This window comes from Brassica oleracea, chromosome C8, assembly GCF_000695525.1.
Source record: "Brassica oleracea var. oleracea cultivar TO1000 chromosome C8, BOL, whole genome shotgun sequence".
In the NCBI taxonomy this organism is placed as follows: domain Eukaryota; kingdom Viridiplantae; phylum Streptophyta; class Magnoliopsida; order Brassicales; family Brassicaceae; genus Brassica; species Brassica oleracea.
Genome location: NC_027755.1, coordinates 36,067,512 through 36,089,165, shown reverse-complemented (window position 1 = coordinate 36,089,165; position 21,654 = coordinate 36,067,512). Strand labels below are relative to the sequence as shown.

At 33.4% G+C, this 21,654-nt stretch overlaps 4 protein-coding genes across 5 annotated transcripts; 1 reads left to right on the top strand and 3 right to left on the bottom strand.

Annotated features, from left to right (window-relative positions):
• Positions 1–1,356: 1,356 nt before the first annotated feature.
• LOC106309291 lies at positions 1,357–2,153 on the bottom strand. The gene is made up of 2 exons (XM_013746334.1): positions 2,119–2,153; positions 1,357–2,050 (listed from the first exon to the last, which is right to left on the bottom strand). The coding sequence occupies exons 1-2, from the start codon at positions 2,151–2,153 to the stop codon at positions 1,357–1,359; spliced, it is 729 nt and encodes a 242-aa protein (XP_013601788.1).
• A 2,507-nt stretch (positions 2,154–4,660) lies between these two features.
• LOC106310659 (transcription factor bHLH133-like) lies at positions 4,661–7,205 on the top strand. The gene is made up of 6 exons (XM_013747886.1): positions 4,661–4,684; positions 5,153–5,218; positions 5,342–5,407; positions 6,043–6,099; positions 6,248–6,292; positions 6,668–7,205. The coding sequence occupies exons 4-6, from the start codon at positions 6,085–6,087 to the stop codon at positions 6,863–6,865; spliced, it is 258 nt and encodes an 85-aa protein (XP_013603340.1). The 5' UTR covers positions 4,661–4,684; positions 5,153–5,218; positions 5,342–5,407; positions 6,043–6,084; the 3' UTR covers positions 6,866–7,205.
• A 4,101-nt stretch (positions 7,206–11,306) lies between these two features.
• Positions 11,307–13,836, bottom strand: LOC106307988 (zinc finger CCCH domain-containing protein 21-like). 2 transcript variants are annotated; one of them, XM_013745095.1, is made up of 9 exons: positions 13,804–13,819; positions 13,418–13,655; positions 13,167–13,251; positions 12,916–13,056; positions 12,747–12,838; positions 12,093–12,281; positions 11,878–12,008; positions 11,698–11,800; positions 11,307–11,622 (listed from the first exon to the last, which is right to left on the bottom strand). In XM_013745095.1, exons 2-9 carry the CDS (start codon positions 13,586–13,588, stop codon positions 11,431–11,433), a joined length of 1,104 nt encoding a protein of 367 aa, XP_013600549.1. In that variant the 5' UTR covers positions 13,589–13,655; positions 13,804–13,819; the 3' UTR covers positions 11,307–11,430. The 2 variants fall into 2 exon arrangements, with proteins under 2 accessions (XP_013600549.1, XP_013600548.1); XM_013745094.1 differs by having other exon boundaries at positions 13,418–13,836.
• A 365-nt stretch (positions 13,837–14,201) lies between these two features.
• Positions 14,202–18,026, bottom strand: LOC106307256 (receptor-like serine/threonine-protein kinase ALE2). The gene is made up of 8 exons (XM_013744156.1): positions 17,567–18,026; positions 17,008–17,112; positions 16,801–16,899; positions 16,347–16,715; positions 16,010–16,264; positions 15,540–15,929; positions 15,214–15,439; positions 14,202–15,117 (listed from the first exon to the last, which is right to left on the bottom strand). Exons 1-8 carry the CDS (start codon positions 17,625–17,627, stop codon positions 14,412–14,414), a joined length of 2,211 nt encoding a protein of 736 aa, XP_013599610.1. The 5' UTR covers positions 17,628–18,026; the 3' UTR covers positions 14,202–14,411.
• Between the last annotated feature and the right edge of the window lie 3,628 nt (positions 18,027–21,654).

Below are 21,654 nucleotides of genomic sequence, written 5' to 3'. Positions count from 1 at the left end.
CCGGAAAATCGATAAAAACCGGTCTTTGTGAAAACCGGTGATCCGATTCAATATAAACTTTATTTTCTAATTTACGCAAAAAAGATTATAAACTGTAATTTTAAAACGGTTTCAAAACAAATTCCACTGTATTTTTAATTAGATTAGATTACATTTATATAGATTTTGAATTATAAAATTGATATAAGATATTATAAAAATTAACTATTGGTTATATACATATATTTAATTTAAACAGAAAATAAAAATCACAAATCCAGTTGAACCGGTCCGATATTGATCCAATTAAAATTCAGAGTCAAAGTAAGGTCCGGGTTTCAAAACATTGCTTAAAGGCTATAATGGTGGTAAGGTTAAGTTCAATAAAAGATAAATAAGATAATGAAATATGCATTTTAAAGGTAACCAAAAAAAATCAACTGAGTTTTAAACTTTTTAAAATATGTATATATATCTCAAAATCAAATTTCAATTATTTTTATTTGATTTTAGATTTTTTTTGCTAGATGATTTCTAATTAGTTTTTCAGAATCTAATGTATACTTCTCATATTAGATCATTTGGCGGAATTTTTATTATTAAAGATGAATTAGAAAAAAATAATAAATTATTTATGTAAGGATTAGATTGGAAAATGCAACAGTATATCACAAAATTTGAAGATGTTTTATTTCCGTACATGATTATGCATATATCATGATATAACTTCCTAGAGTAATTCCAAACACGACATTAAATTTGATGTTGCACTAACACCGAATTTAATATTTTGGTATACTATTTTTTTCATCTACAACCATAAAATTAAATTTTACACTGAAATAATATTATAAATTATTTAACTTTTAAATTTTAATACTTTAATTTTATAATTTAATTAAAACTATTATCAATTGTAAATAACTAACCTAAAGTTTATTTCTGAAGATAAATAAATTGAAATATTTTCTATTCATAATTTCTATTAATAATGAAAATATAAAGGAGTAAAAAACAATATATATATATATATATATATATAGAAGCCCTAATAAAAACGTAAAATATGAACTGAAAGAAAAAAAGATTGTACAACAATCAAAAAAAAATTGTGATAAGAGTTCTTCAACCGAGGCTTCTTTTTTTGTTTCTTCTTGTAGACTTCCATCTTATATACTTCTGGACATTCATGGTCAGCCATTTTCCCAGTAGAATACATTTACACCTGACCAGAATTAGTTTCCTCCACACTTCATGCTTCTGCTGAAATCAATGGCATATTTTTTTTAATAACTTCATTCATTAAATTAAAAGGTCCCCATTACAAATTAACGCTTCGAAACAACTTAAAAGCAAGAGACAAAACACAAGAGGAAGCTAACTTTGAAAATAAGTGAACCAAGTGGAGAGGTACGAGGTGACATTCGGTTTGTTTCGTTGTGCTCTAGATAGCGGGTCCAAACGACAACGAATGATATTTTGAATGTCTGAGATGCTGGGCGAGAGGAGGAGTCGTGATACCGAGTATTTCAGTATGAAGGACATATTCTTGTTTGGCGAGGGATTAGTCAACCAGACCACCGCGTCATCAAACACATAGGAGGGGAGATATTCTCGAGAAGTGAAGAAGGACCAGACCTGATGACTATAAGGGCAGTCAAAGTAGAGGTGCTGTCGAGTTTCATCAGCAGCAATGCAAAGAAGGCATGTCGAAGGCACTTCCATACCCCAAGTGATGAGACGGTCCCTTGAATGAAGTCTGTTTAGCGTAGTGACCCATGCGTGAAACGCATGTTTGTGTGTTGAGAAGGTTGATGATGGTGGCTTGTCGCCAATTGCCCAGAGATAAACATCATCTCCTCGATCTTGGGTTATTGTATCCGCAGGAGGGAGACTGTCCTTGAGGAATACGATGGTAGGGTGCCTGGTGCGGAGTCTTGAGATGCACCAGTTTCCATTTACCAAAGCGTCTTGTACAATTGCATTTTCTGGAAAACCAGAGACCCTGGGACCAGTTGGACCAGTGATATCCAATAAAGGTCCAAGAGAGGTCCAGTTATCCTTACAGAATCTGCAAGTAATACAAGAACCAATATCACAGTAGATAAAAGGCCGAGCTATATATCTAAGTTTGCAAACACTCTTCCATATCCAACTTCCTGAGGTTGACTCATCGAGGTCCCAAAAGCAAGAAAATCCAATGGTATATTACATAATCAAACCACCTGAAACCTTTCTCCGGAGATATACGAAAAGTTTGATAACCATGTGTTTCTAGTATAATTTGTAATGGTTAGAAGACCAGAAGAGAATGAATTAAAGATCCTTAAGCCATAAACAAAATACAAGAAACTGTAATCTTTGGAAAAAAACATAAGAAGAAGAAATAATAATACCTTTATAGATTTTTTTCCTTCAAGTTCGTTGGATTAGCAAACCTTAGTATTATGTTTTCCATCAAGTTCGTTGTAATCATTTAAGAAAGATTAAATGAAAATATTTGAATTGATTAAATTTCATTGGTGAAAAGTTATTGAAAAGTGTATAATAAAGTAAAAGAAAAATTAAATTATAAATATTTATTGAATTCTTAATAAACATGAATACTTTAGAAAATCTTACTTTCGGGAACAGATGGAGAATATGTTTTAAAAAGCTTATGAGCAATATGGTCCGATGTAATGAACTAATGAAGACTCAGATAAACTTTTGACTCATTTTTAAGTAGCTTTGTTCAATCAATTCATTTTTAGGGGGTACGTATAGAACCCTACGCAACACATGTTGATTCATTTACTTCACCAACAAAGAGAACAATTATGTATTTATATCATTAGTTTTTCTTTTGCTGGAAATTTGGCATTTATATCATTAGTTGGAATATATAAGATTAAATTAAAACATATATAGCTCAACAATAGTATGGACAGAAGACATGATGTTTTTTTAATAAGAAAGAGATAGGATTTGATAGAAACTGAAACAAATACTGTTCTAACTTCTAAGTTCACATTTGATCGATGTAAGAATTATGTACAGTATGTTTTTTCTGACCAAATATGTATAGGTTGTTAATCAAAAGACAATGTTGATGCAAGACAGTTGTATGCACACACACACATATGTAAATGTTCAAAAAGAAAATATTATAAACATACACTCGAGTATCTTATACATCGTATAGAAAAGTATACAAATAACCCTAATTTATCTTCAACAAGACAACAAGGTATACGGATAACCCCTTTTTTGTTTCATTTTTTTATTATTGAGTTTGATTTCCTTTTTTGTCAAAAGAAACATAATTCGACGAGAAAACCCAAATACCTTTTCTTCCTTACTTTAAGATAAAGCTAAAGCATGGAAAAAGATGAAGTATAGTAAAATGAATTTTAATGGATTTTTATAGTATAAAAGAACAATAACCTTCTTGGATTCTCCTCCGCCGTGGTGCAGCTTTTCTCCGGCGTAGTTCGGCAAAGCTTTGCGTATGCTTGCGGCCAGGGTCCTAAATATACCATTGGTTATTTATGGTATTTATGCCAGTAATGCAGATGGATGAATGATTCTGGAGTAATCGATCTAAATAGCCAAATAGGCCACTCCATACAAAATCGAACCAAAAAAAACACCCATCTTCAAGTTCTAACTGGAAAATTAAATATCGGTTACAAATATAATTTTCGAAATGTAGCTGCAAGCAAAAAAAGTATTTTATGAACGAACAACTTATTCCGTTTCCATTAAGGACAGTATAAGATTGATATATATTTTTTAAAAAAATATATGTTATTTTTCTTGCATTTTATTCGAAAATATGTCTTTTGCTGGTTTTAAAATTTATAATAATATGAAGTATGATATAGTTCCAAAATTCAGTTTTATATCGTAAAGGTATATAAAATACCATTTTAATGAACGTAAAATATCAAAAGAACACTTGATTTGAAGAAAAAAAAAGTAGAGAAATTCCATTAGATAGTATTTTTTAGTTTATTTTCACAAAATAGACCCTCAGGGAGGAAAATGACAAAAAGAAATTTTATTGAAGGCTAAATATGCATTTATACCCTTAGGGTTAACTAATCTAAGATTTATGGTTTAGACTTTAGGGATTGGGTTTTGGGGATAAGTTCAAATTTTTAAAAATAAAAAATTTAAATTTAAATTTTCAAAATAAAAAAAAGGTTATTTTGGTCATTTTATTTTTTGAGGTCCATTTTTATGACAAAAACTTAAAAAAACTATTCGACAAAATTGCCCAAAAAAATATTTGGTTTAAATCTTATGTAATTTACTTGAAACTCTTTGTCAAAAACTCTTTCTATTTTTGTTTCAAAGTACGCGAGACTCTTAGTAAAAAAAATCTCTTTCATCCGGGATTAGTTAAGGGCAATTCTCTCAAATAACTTTTTTTAAAAAGTTTTTGTCATAAAAATAGGTATAAAAATAAAATGATCAAAATAGTCTTTTTTTATTTTGAAAGTTTTAATTTTAATTTTTAATTTTTGAAAATTTGAACACATCTCAAAAATCCAACCTCTTAACTCTGAATTCTAAGTCTTAGATTAGCTAATCCTAACGATATAAATATTTATTTATCCTTCAATAAAACTTTTTTTTGATCATTTTTTTCTTTAGAAGTTTATTTTGTAAAGAGCTATCTAACAAAATCCTTCGTCCTCCATCACAATCTATTCTTAAGGTAACTAACTAAATCTTTTGTTCTCTGTTTTTATCTCTTGCTGAAATTTATAATTAACAAAATAAAAGCACAAAAACAAATGAAAAGAAAGAAACAAACAAAAGAGAATGGGATCAGAATAAGATGCATGTGTGTGTGATTGTAACATTTTTGTCTTTCTCATTTGTCTTCTTCTTCTTGATCTCATTATTCTTTTCTCTTTCTTTCCTAAGATTCAACGGTAGTTACCCAATCCCTTTTGTTCGTATTTTAAATGAAAAATAGAAACTATATCTGTTTTTCAGTTTGATTCAGTTCTAGTTCAGATTTCCTTTTCTAACATACTTGAAAATTTATCCAACTTATTATTTATTTATGTTTAACTCTTATTCAGAAGTAGAAACCAATTCATTTGGGGTTAGCTAGCTTAAATTGGTTTATTAATAAACATATAATAATTATTATCTTGTTTTATATCACTTATCAAAGGTGAGAAAGGAGAAACTTGGAGGCAGAATCGCAGCTCTTCATCAGCTAGTATCACCATACGGCAAGGTATAATAATTACTGACTAATTCATGTACTAATAACTTAATTAAGATAGTCTACTCTAATTTCCAAACTAATTTAGTCATGGAATATTTGTCATCTATTGGTTGGTTGATTCCATTTTTTCAGACTGACACAGCATCTGTCTTATCAGAGGCTATTGGATACATTAGATTCCTCCACAGTCAAGTTGAGGTGATTTGTCCTTTCCAAAATACTATATGCTTCTTATTTCATTTATTTTAAGAAAAAAAATATTTGTTTCCCTTGAATCATCCCTCGGAACTAAACAAAAAATCATTTGGCTGTGAAGAAGTGTGAACTATTAAATATGGAGCTTTTTTCCTTAAAATAACATGTAGATGGAAAACTGAACGATAGACTTAAAACATCGGAAGTTGATCATCTATTATAGTTAGCTAATCCTTGTTTCTTAAGACCATCTTCAATGGTTTACTTTATTTTTTCTTCTAAAATAGAGTAATTCTATAATAGAGTTGAATGTTGCTCTAATGGTACTCTATTTTAGAGTGAAAAATAGAATGGAGAACAAAAAATAAAAAAATTACTCTATATATAGAGTAAAAAATAAGTTTACACTATTATAGAATATAAAATAGAGTACCATTGGAACATTTTTACTCTAAACTCTATTTTAAAGAGAAAAATAGAGTGAGGTTGGAGATGCTCTAAAGAGTTTTATTACCGAATATATTTTGAAATTAGTTTTGTATTTGACTCTAGTTGAAGATCCATATAAAATTGTTGTGCTCTTGAGTAATAATTGCTGAAACTTTTTTCTCACATTTTGTTTTATTTATTTATTTCACGTTTTAAGTGTACCATACTTTGGCACTCCTTCGAGAAATAATATGATGCACCAACATGTACGCAGTAAACTCATATACACCTTTTATAATCACATGTAATTAAACACATACAGTGTGTGACGTGCTTCTAGTTACACATCATTTTCTCATTTACGTAAGTTTTTAGGCTTGGTTTATTATAATGAAATTCTAATTAAATATTTAGGCACGAGGAGATATGAATGGTTTATTCCCTCAGGACCCTGGTCAGGTACGCACATATATAAAGTTTTTTTTTTCTTATTGGATCAACGAACCCAAATCTTTTAAAAAAGTAAGGATCGCAGCTTTAGTTTTTTAAATAAAATAACCCTTCTCTTTACTATTGGTCTTTAATAGTGAAAGGACTAAGATAAAGTATGATCACTAAAATAAAAAGATGACATTATACAAGCTTTCCTTTTCAGTCCTTTTAGTATTTTATAGCCTTTTGTTAAAAACCATAAAAGTCACTCGACTGTGGAGAAAGAAAAAGCCATTTGAATGATTTTATTTTTCTACTCATTCATTAAAAATACATTTGTCATAAAAGGTGTACTAACAAAAATTATTATATACTGAAGAAGTTTTCTAATTTGGTGATCAGCTTGTGAGTGAGTACTGCATGAAAAGATCAAACGGAGTTTCATCATCATCTACGAACAAACCAAACCTTAACGAGGAAACTAAGAAAGATTTGAAAAGCAGAGGACTGTGTCTTGTCCCAATTTCATGCACACTCCAAGTTGGCAGCTACAATGGCACCGACTACTGGGCTCCGGCTTTCGGAATCAGTTTCCAGTAAATCATTTCACTTTATGCTGTTAGGTTTTGGTCAGCCAAAAAATTATAGAAGGAAAATAGTATAATGTTATAACATAATGAGCAACCAATCTATTGAGAAAATTAAGAAGAAAAAAATTTGAGTTTCCAAGATTGAAAGCTCATAATGTTATACTCACTTTAGAAACTCGAAGGTGGTTTCTGGCAATTCGCTTTAGAAGATTTACAGTTGATGAGGTTGACGTGTAAGAGATGGCCTTTAGTACTCGAAGATTGTTAATATGCGGTGATAGTGTGAATTATGTTTCTTTATCAATTTAGGAAACTTTATAACTGTCTCTAATGTACGTAATAACTGAGAACTTACTGAAGTGATGATTGTTTCCTTTGTTTTTAGATTTTAGTTTCCAGTTTTTGGATTTTAGTTTTTGGTTTTTAGATTTTAGTTTTTAGTTTTAGATTTTTGATTTTGCATTAGATTTCAGTTTTTTAAAAATGGTTGTTTTAGATTTTGGTTTTTAGTTTTTGGTTTCTGATTTTAAAATTAATAAAATGAAAAATATTATTAATAGTAAATATTTATTCTGCTAAAGTAAAATATACTATTATACAAAACACACATAAAATTATTTTAAATAAAAAAATGTAAATATAAAATAAAACTATCGTGAATCTCATATAGAAAATTTTGAAAATCTATACTTAGTAAAGTTTATAGAAAATGGGAAATATTCCTAATCTTATTTAATACTAAGTAATATAAAGAATAGAAATATATTTTATAAGTATGAAATAGTAAAAGAAAAAATACTAGTTCTAGTCCTAGTTAATATTAAGTAAAACCAAAGAATACAAAATATAACTTATAGGTATCAAATAGTAAAAGAAAAAAATCTAATTTCTCTATATAAAATAAAAAAAATTATTAACAATATATATATATATATATATATGTTAATAATTTTTATTATTTTATATAGAGAAATTAGATTTTTTTTCTTTTGTAAATACATAAATAAATAAATTTTTGTAATGACTAACTTTATTTATTATTTTATATATGTTAAGGTGATTTAGATATTTTAGTGTATTCAAAATATTTTTATAGTTTGTTTTATTTATTATTTTAAATATTTTTAGTTAATTTAGATAGTTTAACTATTTTTTTAATTAGATTTGTGAACAATTTCTATATTTTGAATATTTTTTTGTCAATTTTTGAAGTTTAAAAATTATATTTTTGGACGAATTCAAACATTGGTTACAATCCTCGAACCGAAACTAGAAGGAATCGAACCAAACATGATCCAATAATTAGTAAAACCCGAACGAGACTTGTGAGCATAACACCGAAAATTCGAATCAACCGAACCGAAACCAACGGACCCCGACCGCCTAGGCCTACTATACTACATACAGTTTATTAAGGTCCAACTTCCAAGTTTACCTATGGCCCAACACCTTGTCACAACAAATCCATTACCCGACCTCAACACCATTGTCTTGTCATATACTGGAAGAACAGGAGCGAGATAAGGAGAGCTGCTCCAGGTCTTTATACATGTCAGTTTCTGTTCATTGGGTTACCATAGTTAAAAGGACAACTATCGCTGGGTATGAGGATACTCTTATCATGTTGCTTGCAGCAGAACCCAAAAGTGATATCTGAGTTGTCAAAACACCATGTTTGATACATGATTACATAGGGATCTCTATCTTGGGAAATAATTGATTTTATTTGTGTTCTAGACTTAAGGAAGCTTGTTTATTGTTATCTTGCCACTTTAACTTGGATCTTAATTGATTGAAAGTTTTAGTTATTTGCATTGCTTGTTCTTGTTACTTGTTACATCTCATCATCAACTCACTACCTTGATTGCACTTAGATTAAGCATTCTCTTGTATTATCTTTGTTTCATGATCACTTAGGATTAGATTGACATCTATCTATACTATTTTGACATAGGATTGAAAAGCCTTTATAAGTCATGAATTTTATCAACAAACTTAGAAATGATATGTAACACTGACCTCCGAAACAAATGGGATGGTCTTAGTCATTAAACCCAGTTCGTAAGTTTGAAAGAACCATAGATAATTGCGCTCGATAACTAAAAATGCGAGAGGTAATACATAAATATTCAGAACGTCATGAAATGAAAATATAAAAATGATATGTAACACTGACCTCCAAAACAAATGGGATGGTCTTAGTCATTAAACCCAGTTCGTAAATCTGAAAGAACCATAGATAATTGCACTCAATAACTAAAAATGTGAGCTAATACATAAATATTCAGAACGTCCTGAAATGAAAATATAAGAACGGATGTTACCTCAACTAATGACTTCAGATCTGTCAGTCTTGGACAAAAACCTATTAGTAGTGACGACCACTTTTCTAAGCCACCGCCTAGAATTTCTTAGGATAAATAATAGAAATTTTGAAGATGATCAAACATTATTTGGTGGTATTTGGTGGTGTTGGATGTAACATGATGTGAAGACATAAGATAGCATGAAACAAATGAATTTAATAATATAGATAACACAATCAAACATGAAAATACAAACTACAAAGAAAGAACTAGAGAGATAATAGATATTAACCTTAGAAATTACACAAGTGGTTGGTAGGACCTCATCGTATAATGAATCAGAACCAATTTTCATTGCTCACAAAAATATCACAACTTGTTGAGCTAAAAACAAGCATAATATTAGATTTTTTGGAATTGATGTTATGTAAGTTCTTAGTTTACATAGAATATATATAAGAGTTTGCAGTTGAGTAAGAGAACATGAAATGACAATCCATAGACATGTAATTTTTTCATATCACAAAATAATACAAATGTTGTGCATTAAAAATAATATCATACAATATTTCATGTCAGAATATATCATTTCAAGTTATGAGGTGCACAAATCATGTCATAATATTGGTGATAGAATATACATCAAAATCTTACTCGGTTTATAGAGTCCTATTTCATCCACATGGTTGTCAATTTTGTTTTTGCATTTTATAATTTTTTTTTTGAATGAACAACAATCAATTTCAGATAATGGTGAATAGAAAATGAACAAAGAACTTCAAATGAATATGATCAACAAGCAGAAAAATGAAGGTGTTTTTTTTTATGAATCAATTGCACGGAAATTGATCGGTTTGTAGATGTTTACCGCCGTAGAGTAATTTGTGCTGCTCTAACCCTGGAATCTTCTTTTTACTTCTGATTCTATCAAGTATCTCACTCACTTTGTCATTTTTGTATGTTCAATCAACATACAACACTGTGTTGTTGGTTCAATCCGGTTTGGTCAATCACAATACATTTGAACCGTTTGGCAAGAAAAAAAATCTATTTTTTAACACTGAAGAAAGAAATTTTTTACTTAAACTAAAAATGTGGATTAGTTTGCCTGTAATTATTAAGTTTTTGAATAGTCTAGCGGTTTAATCCAGCTTGGTGCATGTGTTAGTATAAAGAAAGTAAAAATAAGGAGAAAGACGAGAACTTGTGGTAAGGGGACAAAACTATTTATTGAAATGTAAAATCAATTGGGTGAAAGTTAACATATTTTTGTCCAAATGTGGTGGACGTAAGCCATCCAAATTTTCAACTAACGTTGCCTGAGCTTCCATTAGGGCTAGTTCTTGAAATAAAATTCGTAAATGTGTAATCAGAATCGTTTTGGTTCAACACATCACTAGCAGAACTTATCCCAGTTCCCAAGGTATGATGATACATCTTTTCCTGAGTTCTGTTACTAATAACCTGAAAGAAAGAGACATCACTTAAGATTAAGCTAACTAGCAATCAAATGAGGCTATGAGTAGAGTGCAACTCTTAACTACATACAGTTGAGCATCGATCGTATTGGGTTTTAGCATGCAGATCTGTTACTTTTGGAACGGAGTCCTTCAAGACATGAAGCTGCTTCTCAATCACTATCTCAACTGAGTCTTCCGTGGCATCTTTCTGAAATCATCAAGTGAGATATATACAAGTACTAAGAAAATGTATTCGTAATTTTACAGAGATATGGAAATCAGCGAAAGAGCAACTTCTCTGACTGAAAAATCTTTGTCGTCCAGCACTTCAAGAAAAACCGTCAAAAGGAGAATATCCATTAGGATTGATAAGCAAATGTATATGGTTAGATCACTATGAACAGTAGACTTCTTCTGACTCGGAACAAGAAAATGAATAAGAATCACTGACAAAAACCAAAAATAAATATTCTCATGGCTTGGCCTGTTAAGTTTCCAGTGTCAAGTTAAAAAACAATCCATATAAAACAGGCAACCCAACAACTATGTTTACCAACATACATTTTTCTTGTCTTACCCAATCTTGTCTAGCCTTGTAAACTGATGAAGTGAACCAATGCATATCCAGTAACTACTTTTCCAACGAAACTGTAATCTATAAGTTACACATGTCGGAAGCCTTTTTCTCAACAAAAGGTGGTATTAGTCTTTGATGAGCTTTAAAATCTTAACAGTAACTGAAAGTACACAATCCAATATATCTGAAATTACACAATCCAAAACATGTGCTTTCACCTCTCTCACACATCTCAAGATGATGATCCTTCATTGTTTGGCTCGCGAATCTGGATCGATGTTTTCGACAAGCTTGCTTCCAATTCATCAAGCTCATCCATGTCCAAATCATCATCATCATCATCATCTTCGTCGTCTTCAACTTCTTTCTGTTCAGCATCACCACTACTCTTGCTTGTCCCTGCCTCTGTTTCTTTGTTCTTTTCCTGAGAAGCAAAAAACTCAAGATTCCATTAACATGACTTGCTTTGGCTTATTAAATGATGAGTGAGTGAGATCACCTTCTGTTCAATCTCTTCCTCTTCCTTTTCCCTCTGGTATTCTTCAAAAGCCTCAGCATCATCCACAAACAAGCTTGCATTGGACAGAAACAGCTCCCGACCACTGAGAGATCACACACGATGAATCAGCTTAACAATGAGTCACACTACGCAATAAAATGATGAATGGTGGATTACTACCTCATACGGTCGTTCTTAGCTCTCTCGGCTTGAGAAGCAGCCAAACCTGCATCCCTCTCAGCTGTCTTCTTCCTCTTCCACTCCATAAATAGCGCAGGTGTCATTTGCGTCGCCGTTTTCAGTTTCGCACGCTGAAACAATAGAACAAGAATCAAGTTTATGGACCTACGTAGCAGATTTGGGAATAGCTGGAAGAAGAAGAAGAGTATTAAAACCTCGTTTTCGATTTCTTCTTCAACTGGCATCTTCTGTGACTCCTCTTCCAAGAGAGCCTTCATTTGAGATTTAAGGATATAGCCAGGAGGAAGAGCGTGTCTGTAATGGCACTCTTTGCCACCGTTGGGGCAAGCCCAGAACCACCCGTACTGTTTCTTCTCCACCGCGTCCAGAAAATACTTGCAAACCTGTTAAATATCGGTAAAAAGAAACTATTATATAAAGTCGTGCGAGATAATGAAATTCATCATGTTTGGAGAATAATAATGACTTCTCTTAGTTTTAGAATTAGCTATAACTATATTGTTAAGAAACAGTCACATCAAATGATAAAAGTGTCGTTTAAAGCACACTACCATCACCAGAAGCATGAGTTCTTGTCACGCATGCATGATCCAGGTGAACAAGGGAAGGGAAAGAGACAGTCTAGGAACCAAATAGCTCCTAAAGGCAACATATAATATCAGCTAAAAACTTGGTCACATTCAAAAATGCAAACGTAATCTACACTAAAGCATCACAATCTAAAGGCTAAATATATATTGTACAAGAGAACTTATACCACAAAACCAGAAAGAGTCCTCAATCAACATGTACCAAAACTCGCCAAGAAAGGTTTGAGATACAAAGAGAGAGAAAGAATACGGGCTTACAATATCAGTTGGCTTGTTCTGGTTGTATTCATTTTTCTTCGATTCCACAACCTTCTCAAGGGTCTCTTGATCCCACTCCTCCATGTCTCCATCTTAAATAATATAAGCAGAGTATAACACTGTGGTTCAAGAGACCAAAATGATACATATATAACTCTTGCGCTTTTACCTTCATCACGCTTGTCGCTGTAGATATCGATCTTCTCACCCTTCCTCTGAATGTTCAAATCATGAGAGAACTTGCACTTGAATCCCTTTTGACACTGCCCCGCCTTGAAAAACTCACACAAGATGGACTTTGGATCCACACCTGCCAAAAACCATATTCTATTATAAATACACATGAAAACACAACACAAGGAAGAATGAACTTTACATGAGAGAGCATATTTTGTTAAAAAAAGAAAGAGAAACATTTACCAACAGGAACTTTTGGCTGACTAATGGCAACCTTGAACAACTCATTCAACTCCTGTTCTCTCGCCTTCTCTTCCTCTTTCTTTTTCTGTCCTCAAACCAAACATATTCTTTTCGTAAGAAATAATTAACTACAAACTATCACTAGAAAAAATAGATTATATAAAACATCAACTCAACTATCAAGAAGTAGAACACTTAACTCCTAATCATTTCAAGAAACTCATCGGAATATCAGACAGATTCATAGTTACCTTGGCTGCAACTTTAGAAGCGTCGGGTTTAGGCTGAACAGATTGCTTGAGACTCTGGACATACTTTTGAACATTCTTGCTCTTGTTCTTGTTTTTCAGACCGAATGTCTTGTCTTCAACTTGCTTCTGCTTTTTCGCCAAATCGGCCTTTGGTTGTTGCTTTGGAGGCATTTCTTCTTTTTCTTCTTGCTCAAATCAAATCCAAAAAAAGACAACAAAGGATCTCTTCGAGAAGGTTCTAAAATGTATCAAAATTAGGGTTTTTTTAGTATAAAGCAAAAAAAAATTAAAACAAAACGAAAAACCCCAAATTCAATCGACAAAAAGAAGAAATGAGCCCAGAATCTGTATGGAACCAAAACGGCGGACGTTAATGACTTAATTACCGATCGAGATTAGGAGCAAAAACGAACCACATTTGCCTGCCTCTCCTGATATAAAGCCATCTCTGCTCCACCCACACTCGAGCTTTTGGGCCTATGTTAAGGCCTACATAATGGCTCGGCCTATTATATTTATAACTTCCAACGGTCTTCTTCGGCGCAACACAACCACATCCCACATGCATGTCAATTTGTTACCATTTGACCAAGTGCTAAAATCAAAGCATCCGAAGCTTCTCACCACTGTGTTTGGTTCTCTTCTCGTCGCCATTGAAATGTATGATTTCATTTTTGTTTCTACCAAAAAAGAGAGTTAAAGGACTTTTTGGGACTTGTGTGTTACTAGTCACTAAGACATTATTTAACACGAAACTAAAAAAGTTTTTTTTTTTTTTTTTGTGGGGAAGAAGAATATAGAGAAATAGATACAGGCACCCTCCCTATGCAGTTGCTTTTGCATCCTCAACCAAACAATTAAATCTATTTGCTGAAAATGTGATAAAACGAAAAACAAAAACGAACTCCCTAACCGGAATGTCTTTTACCAAACCTAACCATGCAGCTCAAGAGTTGTGAGCCCCTTTTCTTTACTGTACATTTTCTCTGCTTTCTCAGAACCAGTCGCCGTTCCCGGACCAGAGATGTCTAGATGATGATGGTCCCCCGTGTTCGCTCATGCTTCCTCTCGATCTAAAATAGTTTCTTCTACTTCTAACTGGCCGTAAAGGACCCGACCTGTTTTCTAGAAACAGTCCTCCTTCTCCAGGAATGCTAGAGGCAGAGTGAGGCCGGTTCTCCATCTCCTCATGCGGCCCTGAGCTATAATCCATCGTTATGAACGTAGACGCTTGACCATACCTTAACCGAGGTGTCAAATTCCACCAGCTGCTATCCGAGGGAGCTAGATCTCCTTTGAAGTCTGCAGAGTTCGGCACTGATGACTCTTTCTGGCTGCAATAGTCCCCACCACATGTCTCATCTGCGTCGTTGTATATAAGTTTCAGTGCCTGCACCACTTCACCCATGAACGGTCTGTGCGAGACCTCTAGGTGGACGCACATGGACGCAATCGCAGCCACTTTTGCCATGTCATCAAAGTCGTAGGTCCCATCCAATGTGGGGTCAACCAGCTGCTCCAGCCCCTCTCTGTTGGCTAGTAACGGTCTCGCCCACGTCACGAGATTTTCTTCTCCCGAAGGCTGTGACATGTCAACAGGTCTTCTACCGGTGAGAAGCTCGAGTAGAACCACACCGTAACTATAGACATCGCTTTTCACAAGGAGATGCCCCGTCATTGCATACTCAGGGGCCACATACCTACAAAGTATATCCACTGTAAGGCCAGCATTTGACTAGAGTATCTGTATTCATCATATAAGCATTAGATTGGGTATTCAAAGCAAGAAGCTTTACCCAAAGGTCCCCATGACCCGAGTTGAAATATGTTGGCTTCCTTCGGTAGCTTCTCTCGCCAGTCCAAAGTCTGAGACCTTCGGGGTAAAGTCATCTTCCAGGAGAACATTGCTGGCCTTGAAATCCCGGTGGATTACTCGGGGATTTGAATCTTCATGGAGATAGGCCAGTCCTCTCGCTGCTCCGAGTGCAATCTTCAACCGCGCATCCCAGTCAAGCGTTCCTTCTGTTTAATCAACACAGTTAAAACCCAGGCTTTAGAAGGTGATAAAAGGAGAAGTGTCAAATAGAGTTTCTAAGAAAGTGCAGAGGATAGAGTATGTCACCGTGCAAGTGGGACTCGACACTCCCATTGTGGACGAGCTCGTAAATCAAGCAACGAGTACGGCCTTCAATGCATATTCCAATCAGTTTTACAAGGTTGCGGTGGTGCAAACGGCTTAGCATCTCGACTTCTGCGATAAACTCACGGTCTCGATTCTGATTGTCCCTAGTTAGCAGCTTAACTGCAATCTCGGTTCCATCTTCCATGCTGCCCTGATAAACACGACCAAATCCTCCCTCGCCCAAAACCCGCTTGGCACTGAATTTATCAGTTGCCTTCTCGAGCTCGGAAAGTGTAAAGGTCTTAACGGATAAAGCACACATAGCCATGCACGACATCAAAGAATCTGATCCCGAGCTTTTGACGCTACTAGAAAACATAAATCCAGCACCTACAAGGTATGTAAAATGTCAGGAACAGATTCATCCAGGAAATGAAGTATCTGTTATAAAGTCAAAGGGAGAAAATTACCAGGCGTTTTCTTCATCGATGAAGCCAATGCAGGGCCAACAGCAGTAGATGACATCTCAACTTTGTTCCATTGCATGACTATAAATACAGCGCCAGCTAAAACCAGAGCGAGCACGAAACCTGACAGGACAATGATTGCAATCGTTCGAAAATCTATTCCCTGGCTTTTGTTGGCAAAGTTTGCAGTGAGTGGAAGCCCTCTAGTACTTTCAGTTGGAGCACCTTCCACAATATATGGTGAAGAAGAAGGAATTCCTGAAGCGAAGTCAACAAGTTCTAAAAGAACGGAAAGCAAAAGAAAGGGTAGAAACTAGTGTTACAGAGAAAACAGTTATACCTGGATAACTTATGTGTGTAACCTCATAATCACCAAAAACAGACTCATTTAGAGGCACTTTCTTGTGCCGGAACCTTTGATAAATAAGGGTAGCCGTAGTACTGTCGAATTTTTCCCCAAGTGGAACAAGGTTAATGTCCACCACTGTTTTCCCTTGGTTTTCACTGTCGGCACTGGCACCCATTATTTTGACTTGGCTTTGTTCCAAGTATGTTCCAGCCGCAACCTCAATTTCTAACTCGCTGGTCACGGGGAAAATAGAAAAAGGCGCGACGCTTAGCAGAAGCTGAACTTTCATGGGGAAAACACAACCACAAGGTGAACCTAAGGGAGATGAAGTAAGGGGCTCCACGCATGCCTGTTGACAATCTATACAAACAGAAAAACACAGAAAATTGAGTAATTACTACTTTTTTATCTATTGATAATCAACAAGTAGCAAAAAATGGAGTACCATGTGAGGAGGAAGGTGAAGCTGAAGTCACAAGACGATGGTGGTGGTAGTGACCGTTGTGTCTTGGTGTGGGAATGACGTTTGGTTTGGGGGCCAAAGCTGAAAATAAAAATTAAAAAAATGACCATTAAATACCCAACCTTGGCAGAAACACAGTTTACACATGTGGTTAGGACTATGTGACTAAAAGCATCCCCTTTTGCTGACCTGGTGAAGGTGCAGGAGCAACAGATGGATAGAAATGAGGATGAAAAAAGCGCATTTGATGCGATTTTGATCGGCTAAACGGGAAGCTCACAGGAAACAGCCTAGCTGCAAAAGATAAGAGTAAGCTGATAAGTCATCTACAGACAATTTCTTTATATACAAGTTCATAGCAGCACACAAGAATACTTAAAAATGAAAGTACAAAGCAGCCTGCGTTAAAGACTACACTGATACTCAATAAGAGAGAAACTAAGCTCTCTATATCTATGTGCCACTATCTAAGTAGGGTGGAAACTAACGTTTGAAATAATCGTCACTCTCACGCTTCACAGCCACAGATTCCAAACTTTTAATTAATCCAAAATCGTAAAACTAAACCCCTTTTGCTTACTTTACACATAATAAGTAACTAATTATATCCTAATAAACAATTCTAAATATAGCTCATCTTCAGCTGTCACGCAAGCAAGAGCAAACCTTAGCTAAATCCTTTCTCAATCGCTTCCTACTAATTTTTTTCTATTTTCACCAAAAGAAGATATGTACACTAGTTTCATACCAAAGCATACGGGAGAATGAAGAAGTAGAAACAGCAGCAGATGCATCGCAAAGTTCCGCATTCGTCAGCAACGGATACACCGAACCTCCGCGTCCTCTTCGCTGGACACTCTCCGATTATTCAAAGAATCAAAACGAAGCTTATCGTCCTGAATCAGAAGTTTAACCATAAAAGCTTCGCAGACATTGATTTTTTTTCTCCCCCAACACAAAACCCTAGGGTCGAGGGGGTTTAACGCGATTTCGATAGATCCACGCAATGCGGCTGGAGATCTGCACACAGCTGGAAGCAGAGTCGAACGTTGAGAGTAAGGTTTGCGAAAGAGAGAAGGAACGAGAGCTTCTCCGGCTGAAGGTAACGGAGTAATTGAGAGAGAGAGAGAGTAAAGTAATCTCCAAGCAGAGAAGAGAGAGAGAGAGAGAGAATTTAATGCTTTGATGGTGGGAAGGGGCGTAGGGTAGTGAGACTGCTTTCGGAGTACGGCAAAAAAAAAAGACGATGCTGATCCATCAACAATACACAAACGCGCGCTCTCTCACGTGCGTGGTTTCTATGCTTCTCGAAACGACAAAACTGGTGGCCGTTTGCCACCGTCGTATCCGCTAAACCGTTTCCGTTTTTGGGTGTTAGTCCCCGACTCCTCCTTGGCCTCATATTTCATCTATGGGCCTTACTTGAATTTTTGCCAATCCGGTTTAAATTTAACCGACCCAAATTGTTCGGTTTAGTTTTATCAAATTGGTATGCTCCAGTTTTGATTCAATTTCGTTTTTGGACAAATTGAAATGTTACACCGGAAAAAACAGTATTGGGCTACCACATAAGTTTAGTAAGGTTTTGTGATCACATAGGCTCTGTTTTGTTCATTTGATTGTCATCGCAGGTTGTATGTTGTTGTCTTGTCACGAAACTAATCACGCGATCAGGTCACAGTTTGTTGTTCATTTTGATGTTACGTGCAACAGATGCAAATTGTTGTGTTAAACAGCTGAAAAATTAGCGATTTTTTAAAAAAAAATCTATGACATGCGATTTGTTTTAGGTTGCAGGCGCATATCGCAATTCACAGAACCTGTTACAATGAATCTAGTAACATTTTGGTCGCAAAATCACTGCCGCATGCGGCCGAACATGACCATAACCATACAATAATATATAAAATATTGTGTTAAAACTATAAAGTTCAATTTTGGTAAGAAAACATATTCATTTTATTTCACTTATTAAGAGAGGTACAAATGGAGAACAGCCAAGCCAAGAAACATAGGAAACTAACAACCAAAAAGGAAAAACACATACATCAAAGTGGCCTCGTACACTCCATGAAGAATGAAAGGAAAAAGGTTGGATGCGAGGTGAGGCGGAATGGAGAGAAGACTATCTCTAATCTGATCTAATAATCAACTATGAAAAGGGACGACATCTTGGAGGGAATGTTCTCCTCGTATCTAATGTAAATATGGACTATGAAAAGACCTCTTATCATAAAAGCTCGATGTTGAAGATGGATTTAACAAAAAGCTTTCTCTTCAAGTTAGTAATTCTTTTCTACTCAAGCTTGCTTTCTTATTAAAAATTTACAAAACTTGCCATCGTGGATAAAGAAACTGATCTTGCATTTGAGCGTTGGTGATTCCACCATTGTTATGTTGTATTCATTGTTCCCTTTTGATAATATGGAGGCAATCTAGAATCATGGAGGTTAGTTAATTCGATGGTTATTTGATGGATACAGACTCGAGTTTGTTTTACGATCTCGTCTCTCATAAATTCTCACGATTTGAGGAAAATTTAAAGAAAAAATCTTCAGCGGACAATAAGGTCCGAGTTCATCATCTTCAAACACAACTTACTAATCTTACTATATATTAAACGAGAATTTGTTAAATTATTTTTGCTTAAGTGTCGATCATAGATGAAGCTTAGGAAAACATTTTATAAATTGATTAGTTGATGACTTTTAATTTTTATTTATTTTTATCAAGTCTAAAGGAGGCAATTTATAGAACCAAGTAATATTAGTTACCATGACAATCAATATAATATTACACATAATCATTTAAAGTAAGTAATTATAACAATTATGACAAGTTTATATAATGCTTCATCATTTCTTTTTCTTCACTAATCTTTTATTTATAAACTATATATATATATATATATTTCTAAATAAATTTATAAAATCCAATAGCTTTATTTTCTATTATAAATCAACATTAAAATAGTTTTATTTTCTATATAAGTCATATATAATACATTATAATAATTATTAATGAATTAATTATTTTATTATATTGTAGGTTGTATATAGTAACATTTATAGTTATTAATCAAAAGTTCTTTTTTTATCTGCAATTTTTAGAAATTAAAAATCAATATTTTATATCTTATAAACTCAATTATTATTATTTTTGAAAGAAATGAAACATATATAATTAATTTAGTGTAATTTTCAGTACATTATATTATAAATAATCATGTTCAAGTAATCCAGTTTGTCTTTTAAAAATAATAAAATAGTAAAAATGAATATAACAATATATTTTCAGTTAATATATAATAAATAAAAATCATATTTAATATTAAATTTGATAAAATAGAATCTATACTTTACTAAATATTTCCATCTATGAAATTGCGGACATCCACCTAATTTTTTATTAAACTAAAATTGGTCTATGGGGCTTACTCAAAAAAATTCAAATCTGGTTTATTGTAACCAAAGTTAAATTTTATATGAACTGGCTGGTTGTATAAATTTAATCGACCCAAATCAAATATAACTAAACTATATTAGTGAAAATGATTTGCACGGTTTAGATTCAATCTAGTTTAGGACAAAATGAAATGTTACGCAGAAAAGATAGGGTGTCCATACATGATAAACCGATTGTATGGAGATGATAATTTAATATTTGTTTTGTATTAGAATGAGTACCGTCCAAATGGTCAATTTAGATGAATTTTTAAATTTAGGCTAAGATGCAAATATCTAGATGACTATCCAAATGTATTTAATTGATGGAATATTAAATTATAAATTTATCTTTATTCAAATAAAATAGGTGGGTAAGAATTTTAGATAAATAAATAAGTATGATATAAGCATTATTTTGCAGTTATAACATAAAAATATCAAAATAAAATTTATTTGCAAATTGCATTTTTCTGTTAAATTTTTTTTTTTGTCAAAGTCACAAAATCATATTTTCCTTCTAAAATCGAAAATCTTATTTTCTTCCGTCAAAATTCAAAAACGTATTTCCCAATAAAACGGTGAAATCACATTTTTCGATAAAACCTAAAAATTTTAGAATGGGATGGTTGAGGAAACAAATGTAATGGCCAAAACTTTTGGTGAAATTCAAAAAAAGAAAAAAAAAACATAGATTTCGGGTGCGTTCAGTTTCTCTGTCTATATAACCAAGATGGGAGCTGGCGTTAACATATATCTGCCATTTAAGTTTTAGTTTTGTTACTAAAAGTATCTCGTGCTTATTTTTAAACTGTACTATGTACTATAGTATGTAAAGTTATGAGGGATATCCTTGCAAAACGCCATGTTCTTATAACGCTTTGTTTAGGCACGCCAAACTAGACAACTAAACCTTTAATCTCTAATCAATATGTAAAGTTCACATTATTGGTAATATGTGATACTTTAGATATTTTGGTTTACATATAGTAAAATTTAAATTTGTTTAATCAAATAATATATAGTGTACTGGTTTTTCATTAGGATAGTCAAAAATCTGATAAGTCGATCTAGTGATCTAGACAACGGACTGCTCTCACATCATGCGAGTCGCATGAGCTACGGTGATTTGGAGGATATTCACCACTGGGTCTCACCGTATAGGCCATCCAACTTTAAACTGTTACAAGAAGCGATATTATTCTTCTTTTTTTATCAACCATGGCGATATTGTCCAAGAGTTCTGACTTTTAGTTGTTTTTTATTGTAAATGATGTTGTCATTATGTATTTAAATTTAGAGAAATAAAACGAATAATTTACAAGTTACAATACACTACTAGGTGTTTTGTCCGCACATGCGGACATAATCTTCTTATTAGTTTTTGTCTTAC